The sequence below is a fragment of the Topomyia yanbarensis genome, chromosome 2 (assembly GCF_030247195.1).
Source record: "Topomyia yanbarensis strain Yona2022 chromosome 2, ASM3024719v1, whole genome shotgun sequence".
NCBI lineage: Eukaryota > Metazoa > Arthropoda > Insecta > Diptera > Culicidae > Topomyia > Topomyia yanbarensis.
Window position 1 is genome coordinate 106,042,200 of NC_080671.1, and position 8,446 is coordinate 106,050,645.

Here is an 8,446-nt window from a genome sequence, read left to right on the forward strand (position 1 = left end):
TCGATATATGCGGGATCTAACTAAACACGCGGCCATGTACGAAGAAGTCTTGTCTACGTACCCGCCTGGGAAGTACAGATTGATGGTGTAGTCTCCTACGAGGGCCTTAATTGCGAAGTATGGGGTTGGATTCTTTAAGAATCCTTTGCTTTAGTCAGTGAAAATTCTGGTTTGCAAGTAATTGCGTTCGGTAAAATTCGAAGAATGTAAGAAAATCACTAATTTTCCATCACCCTGATATCGAGCCTTTCGCAGGTTCTTCTCTTCTATACTTTGTTCTTTTGAATGGGGATCGTCTACCTGTTCGTCTTTTTTTGCCGCGAGCCATGAACTGCCCTCGTCGCAAACCATTGGGCCTACAGCTACCTATTGTAGAACCAAGGAACGGTGTAGAAAATGCGGAGAGAACTATGAAAAGTTTTCCTACTGTGGAGAGACTCCGCGTGGTCTCTCAACATATTCCACATATAAATTATTTGGGGGAAAATTGAAGCACTCTTTCAAAGAACGCTCCGAGAAGAATTGATAAATAGGCCTACGCTAGCGGCCATGATTAATTTATGCGCTTCCTCGTTCACTAAAGAGCGAGAGTCTGACCATCCCCTTGTGGAAACATTTTCTAGTGCGCCATATCCATTCTCGAAGGAGGAAAATCGCTTTCTCTCCTTAGCTTCCTCGTAAAAGCCTGAGACTGTCCCTTGAAGGGTGCTGTTTCAAAACCAAAATAAGTGGTTCCTGGTCTCGGGAATCCTAGAAAAGAGCAGGATTTTCCACATAGGACATCAAAAACGCCAAGTGTCCCTACATTTCAATCCATACATTTTTTCCCAGGTCTTACACCATGCATTTGCATTTTGTAAAACCTGGTTAACTTCCAATGTAGATCTTCCTCAATTTTAACATTATTCGCCAGGGCCGAAAAAACACTATGGAAGAGTATTTTTAGGAATCAAAATGTGCTGATCTTTCAATCGGATTAACCTTTGCTCGGTACCAGGTATTGAAGTTGTCACTTGTCAAGTCCGAATCAAAGGCAAAGACTTATTGATATTGTTTACATATACATCGCACCTCAACTGGTTTTAGAAGACTTCAATTCTGGGATTATCTTCACGATGATATCTAACTGCGTGTTATTTCTGACAATTTCATTATGACCAATCTGAATACGGTGGAAATGACAAAAAATCCTACTCCACCTGCACGGCCAAACGCTTCAGATTCTTGCGGTGGAAGCATACAAGGTTTGGACTAGTTTGATTCCATACACTACGATTACATGTCAGACGAAACGAGTACCAGACGCGAGCAACAATGGACGGTCTCCCACTCCGTGGTGACCAGGGGGTGTTCGGAATTGTACGCGAAAAGGTCTTATAAGGACTTTTTGAAAGTCGAATCGCCCGAATAATTCCGAATATACGTGACGTTAGAAACACAAATGAAAAACTTGACGAAAGCTGAAAAACGCGGTTATTGGCACCGGTTCGTCGACGGATTAACGATACTGTTGTTTCCGCCACATCGAGAATTTGCACAATTACTCCTTATCAGTACGACGCCCCTGTATCGTAAACGCAGTCACACCCTTTGCATTGTGCGAGGATTGTCAGCAGCAATCCAAAGGTCAAAGGGGAGACAAATAGGCCATCGAAGAAGCATATTAGGATTGCAAGTGAAGCAGATAAATTGATCCGTTGTTAGCTAAACCTAAAATTAATTTAATAACTAATATCCCATCTAATTGGAACACTACTATAAGTCAGGTATACTATACATTGAAATCCTAATCAAAATTAAAGTTAAATCTAAATATTTTATATAGAGGTGAAACGGTGAATTATTGTAATACTTAACCTAAAACCACGCTACCTAATTCTAGCTTATGCAAAGGTGAGAAAAAAATGAACTATGAAAATTGAGTTGTCTTAAAAATAAATGAACACTTATACTAGGTAGAAAATTAGAATCCGGTCCATTTCTTCGCGAATATTGTTGAGTCAACCGGTAACAAATCCACTAAAGTAAGATGCACTTATATACTAAAATTGAACTAAAAACTAATTTAAAATATATATATTTAGGATTTTGTAACCTTTTCACGAAAGAATAAATTACAAGAGACGGAATATTGTTATCGGACAACATTTTACAAAATCTTTACGGGTTCTAAGGATGCCGTCGAAGAAATCGAAGAACGATTCAGAGAAGAAATCCATCGCGGAGGCATCAGATGGTCTGGGTACTACACCAGCCACTACCGGTAGTAAGACCTCGAAGGAAGATGTTGACGATAAAAGGTCATACCTTCGAACTGGAACTATACCGAAGAGAACAGATAATCTCAGTAGTGGAGAGGCCAAGAAGCAGGTCGAGATTCTATCCAACGATAATGTGAGACGGAACCCTCCGCGCAAGGTAAGAAGAAACCATTGTCAGTCCTGTTATGAACCTGACACCAGTAGAATGGTGCAGTGTGATACTTGTGACCTATGGTATCATTTCTCCTGTGTGGAGGTATCGGCAGGAATTGCAGATGTGAGTTGGATTTGTCCCATGTGCGATGTCATAAAGGACCCAATCACTCCTTCGGAACAAAATACTGCCGGTGACCAGATTGTTAGTAATTTGGCCAAGGATAGACTGCCAAAGGACAGGACATCGCTGTCCCAGAGCAAGATGGGTAGCTCGAAGAGTGAGTCAAAAAGACGGAGAGATCTGGCATTGCAGAAGCTGGAGGCTGAGTTTATGCTAGAAAAACGCTATATTGAACGTATGTACGACATTCTACTAGTAGATGAAACGGACGCTGCCTCAGTTGTGAGCGAAACCGATTCCGACAAAATGTTGAAAATACAAGACTGGATAGCTGCTACTGAACGCGTTGGTGAATTGAATCTATCCGAGACTGCTGGAGAAACCATAATAGAAGCGCACCGAACCACTCGGAAAGGCCATTAGAGAGCCATGTTTCAAATTCTCAACGGCACATAGATCAACCACCAACCCTACAAGTAAACGAGTTCGTTCCCGGTCAACGGTCCACGCCAAAGCAGCCAGTACCACAAAGGCTGCCTCAGCTAACAGAAAATGTGAACGATGAAACTGTGTGCATATTGAACCGTAGTCAAATTGCTGCGCGTCAGGCTATCTCCAAAGACCTTCCGGAGTTTAGCGGTAGCCCTGAGGACTGGCCTCTATTTTATTCAATGTTTAACACCTCCACTCAGATGTGCGGTTTCTCTAACGAAGAAAACATGCTGCGGCTTCGTAAGTGCTTGCGAGGTAAGGCATTGGAGGCAGTTAGGTGCCGATTACTTCATCCATCGAACGTTTCTGGAGTATTATCCACTCTGAAGATGCTGTATGGAAGGCCAGAAGCCATTGTCCAGGCAATAATTGGCAAGGTACGAGGCTTACCATCCCCGAATATAGAAAAACTAGAAACGGTTGTCAATTTCGCATTGACGGTCGAGAACCTGGTTGCAACGATTCAGGCCTGCGAAGTGAGTGACTTCGTATACAATGTCTCCTTGCGATATGAGCTGGTGGAAAGATTACCACCGACCCTGAAGCTAGACTGGGCCAAGTTTTCTAGAAGTAACCCTACACCGAATCTCCTTGATTTCAGCTCGTGGTTATACTCCACGGCAGAGGATGCAAGCGCCATTATGACAACTCCCAGTCAGGATCAACGGCCGCGAACAAGCAGAAAGGATACGTTTCTCAACTATCATTCAGCAACGGATAGCGAGGGCATGAGGCCCACGAGACCTGTCCAGAAAGCGACATTTGTTCTCGAAAAATCGTCCAGCGTTCAGTGCATAGTATGCAAAGGGAGCTGTTCATCACTAACTGTAAACGCTTCGCGGAATTCAGCTGTGAGTCTAGGTGGACAGTGGTGAGGGAACGTAAACTATGCCGAAAATGCCTCAGGAAGCACAACGGATCGTGTAACAAGCAAAAATATGTGGTACTGATGGTTCTTCGTACCTACATCACCCTCTTCTGCACACTAGTAAAGGTCAGTATAATAAAAAATCAGCCTCATCGAACGAGCCATCGACTGTAGTGGGGCAAAACAACGAACCGACGTGTAACGTGCACCAAGGACAATCGGAAGTTCTCTTTAGAGTTGTTCCTGTTATTCTGTATGGACCTTCGAAAACAATTCGAACACACGCATTTATCGATGATGGATCTGAGCTTACGTTGATAGAACAATCCCTTGCGGATGAGCTGGAATTGAAAGGACCAGCAAAATCGTTATGCTTAAAATGGACGGGTGGTGCGCGGAGGACAGAAAGCTCTTCACAAAGGGTAAGCTTACAAATTTCTGGAAACGTAGATTCGACAAAAAAGTACAACCTGTCCTCAATACAAACAATTGGAGCGCTGCAAATTCGACCGCAAACGTTGCTGGTAGAAAACATGCAGGAGAGATTCCAGCATTTACGCGGGCTACCACTAGAATCATACCACAATGTCAGTCCAAGGCTGCTTATAGGATTAGATCACGCAGGCCTCGGATATGCTAAAGAGAGTCGAGAAGGTAAACCGAAGGAACCAATAGCCGTTAAAACGCGCCTCGGATGGGCCGTATACGGAAGCTGTGTAGGAGAGGAGAAGGCCTTTCGCTATGTGAACTATCATAGCCTTCAAGTATGCCAGTGCAATCTGGAGATCGATGGAGCGCTATACAAAGCAGTAAAAAACTATTTTACACTCGATAGTCTCGGAATCCATACCCCGGGCAAGCCAATGTTGTCAACAGAGGATCAACGAGCACAAACGCTACTTGAAACATTAACACGACCAAAAAATGGTCGTTTTGAATCTGGTCTCTTGTGGAAGTACGATAATGTACGACTACCTGATAGTGAAGGAATGGCATTAAGGCGATGGCGATGTCTAGATAGCCGACTGCGGAAGGATCCAATTTTAGCAGAAACTCTTACCACGAAAATCGACGACCACATCACCAAAGGTTATATTCGGAAATTAACTGTTGAAGAACTGCGTTTACCTCACACAAGAGTGTGGTATCTTCCAATCTTCCCAGTGGATAACCCGAACAAACCGGGTAAGACAAGGCTGGTGTGGGATGCAGCTGCAACTGCTCACGGAATTTCTCTAAACTCGGTACTACTAAAAGGTCCGGATCAGCTAACTTCTTTGCTAACAGTACTAATACAATTCCGGGAATACAAAACGGCGGTGTGTGGAGACATTCGTGAAATGTACCATCAGGTACAGATTCGTGAGGATGATCAGCATTGCCAACGATTCTTTTGGAAAGATAAGCCAGAAGATCTCCATCCCAGTGTATATATTATGATGGTAATGACGTTCGGTGCTAGATGTTCGCCGAGTACTGCACAGTACATAAAAAACCACAACGCGGAAAGATTTCAGCAGGACTACCCAGCCGCAGTCCATGCCATCACGAAGCAGCACTATGTCGACGACATGCTTGTTAGCGTCGAATCAGAAAAGGAAGCCTTGCAGATAGCAAATGATGTTAGAATGATCCACGCAAAAGCTGGATTTGAGATGAGAAATTGGATCTCAAACTCAGCCAATGTACAGGCAGAACTACACGGAGCCACCGCCGACGAGAAGAACCTAAGTATCGGCGATGAAAATGCCACTGAAAAGGTCCTTGGGATGTGGTGGGACACTGTGACGGATCGTTTCACATACAAGCTGTCTGCACGATATGCTCAAGACCTCCTCTCAGGCCATCAACGACCGACCAAGCGGGAAGTGCTTAGAATGCTTATGATGATCTTCGATCCGTTGGGCATCATTGCACACTTTCTGATGTTCCTTAAAGTCCTTTTACAGGAGATCTGGAGATCCGGGATCGGCTGGGATGACCCGATTGAAGATGTACACTTCGAGAAGTGGTTACTGTGGCTGTCAGTTTTACCTCAAGTTACTTCAGTCAGAATCCCTCGGTGTTATCGGGTTCAAACATCTTTAGCAGCGGATACAGAAGTACAAATGCATACCTTCGTAGATGCTAGCGAAAATGGCTTTGCTGCGGTAATTTATTTACGATTTCGTCAAGGGGACATTATAGAGTGCGCGCAGGTCGGTGCCAAAACGAAAGTGGCACCTCTAAAGTTCCTCTCTATTCCGCGATCCGAGCTACAGGCCGCAGTGATCGGCATGCGCCTCGCGGAAACCATCGCTAAATCGCTCTCATTCGAAGTGATAAAGCGATTCTTTTGGACTGATTCTAGAGATGTGATATATTGGTTGAACTCGGATCATCGACGATACAGCCAATTTGTTGCATTTCGTGTCAGCGAGATCCTCGATACAACGAATGCAGACGAATGGTACTGGATTGGGACAAAACTGAATGTTGCGGACGAGGGAACTAAGTGGAAAGGAACTCCCAATCTCGACGCGTCTAGCCGCTGGTTTCGAGGTCCAGAGTTTCTCTGGTTTCCGGAAAGAGAATGGCCAAAATCTCCAAAACTCGTCGAATCGTCAACAGTTGAAGAACTTCGTCCTCACCTGCTACTTCATGTTGCTTCATGTGAGCCAGTAATCGAACCGCTGGATTTCTCTGGATAGAAAATACTCTTGCGCCGAGTAGCCTACGTATTGCGCTACATTGGAAACCTAAAGCGAAGCGTGAAGAAGAAGAATCTAATTTGCGGTCCATTGATCCAGCAAGAGTTTGTGAAAGCCGAATACTATTTGTTTCGTCTCGCTCAAAGTTTTGCTTACGCCGATGAAATTGTTATTCTCATGAGGAATCGCTCTTTGGAAGGACCAAAACGAGAAATTTCTAGGAACAGCGCTTTGTTCAACAAGTGTGTTGTGTTAGACGAGAACGATGTCCTTCGAATCCGTGGTAGAGCACAAAATAGCCCATTCATTCACTATGATGCTGCTAATCCTATAGTCCTACCACGAGATCATCATATCACACGGCTTATTATTGCTGATGTACATAATCGATTCAACCACCAAAATCATCAGACGATCATCAATGAGTTGCGACAGCGCTACAGAATCCCTCGACTAAAGGCTACATACAATAACATCCGGAGGGAGTGCCAGCAGTGCAAAATCGACGGTGCAAATCCTCAACCTCCTGCAATGTGCGACCTACCGCCGCAGCGTCTGGCTGTATTCGCTCGTCCATTCACACACATGGGCATAGACTATTTCGGTCCAATGCTGGTATCAGTAGGACGCCGCACGGAGAAGCGGTGGGGAGTCTTAGCCACGTGTCTCACAACTCGTGCTATCTACGTACAACTCGCTCACACATTATCTACGGATTCCTGCATTATGGCTATAAGAAACATTATGAGCAGAAGGGGAATACCAGCGGTCATTTACAGTGATCGAGGAACGAATTTCCAGGGAACAAGTAAGGAACTTCAGACCGCAATCCTAAATCTCAACCATGATCAACTAGGTAAGGAATTTACCTCAAGCCATACTCAATGGTACTTCATTCCTCCCGCATCTCCGCATATGGGTGGCGCTTGGGAACGTTTGATCCGCTCCGTCAAACAGAATCTGCACAAAATTAAAACCAGTAGGCTGCCTACCGATGAAGTTTTTGGAAAACATGCTGTTGGAGGTCGAAAATATCATCAATTCGCGTCCTCTGACCGACATTCCTGTTGATGACGATGAATCCCCAGTATTGACTCCGAATCACTTCCTCTTAGGATCATCGAATGGCCTCAAGTCATGGGTACCTTACATTGACAATCCAATCGTGCTAAGGAACAGCTGGCAACAGTCGCAGAATATGGCGAACGACTTCTGGCGACAGTGGCTTCGCGATTACCTACCAACAATTACTCGTAGGACGAAATGGTTTGCTCCAGTAAAACCTCTCGAAGTAAATGATATAGTCATCATAGTCGACCCAAAACTTCCTCGCAGTTGTTGGCCAAAAGGTAGAATAATTGCTACTAAACAAGCTAAAGATGGGCAGGTAAGATCGGCAACTGTACAAACGGTAAATGGTATATATGAGAGACCCGCCGTGAAGCTATCCTCGACGTAGGCGTTAGACTTAATACGCTTTAGGGAAACCATTGGCGTATTCCCGGGGGAGTGTTGTTTCCGCCACATCGAGAATTTGCACAATTACTCCTTATCAATACGACGCCCCTGTATCGTAAACGCAGTCACACCCTTTGCATTGTGCGAGGATTGTCAGCAGCAATCCAAAGGTCAAAGGGGAGACAAATAGGCCATCGAAGAAGCATATTAGGATTGCAAGTGAAGCAGATAAATTGATCCGTTGTTAGCTAAACCTAAAATTAATTTAATAACTAATATCCCATCTAATTGGAACACTACTATAAGTCAGGTATACTATACATTGAAATCCTAATCAAAATTAAAGTTAAATCTAAATATTTTATATAGAGGTGAAACGGTGAATTATTGTAATACTTAA

General features: G+C 44.2%; 1 protein-coding gene across 1 annotated transcript; it reads left to right on the forward strand.

Annotated features, from left to right (window-relative positions):
• Window positions 1–2,175: 2,175 nt before the first annotated feature.
• LOC131679651 (uncharacterized) lies at window positions 2,176–7,659 on the forward strand. The gene is made up of 4 exons (XM_058960384.1): window positions 2,176–2,887; window positions 2,995–3,901; window positions 4,020–6,550; window positions 6,611–7,659. The coding sequence occupies exons 1-4, from the start codon at window positions 2,176–2,178 to the stop codon at window positions 7,657–7,659; spliced, it is 5,199 nt and encodes a 1,732-aa protein (XP_058816367.1).
• The last annotated feature ends 787 nt before the right edge of the window (window positions 7,660–8,446 follow it).

Bases quoted from the DNA above. Each gene is read 5' to 3' on its own strand.
- LOC131679651 (XM_058960384.1), top strand. From the start codon at position 2,176: ATGCCGTCGAAGAAATCGAAGAACGATTCAGAGAAGAAATCCATCGCG. The intron at 3,902-4,019 runs GTGAGGGAACGT...TCTGCACACTAG, and splicing joins GTGAGTCTAGGTGGACAGTG to TAAAGGTCAGTATAATAAAA. The intron at 6,551-6,610 runs GTGAGCCAGTAA...TGCGCCGAGTAG, and splicing joins GCTACTTCATGTTGCTTCAT to CCTACGTATTGCGCTACATT.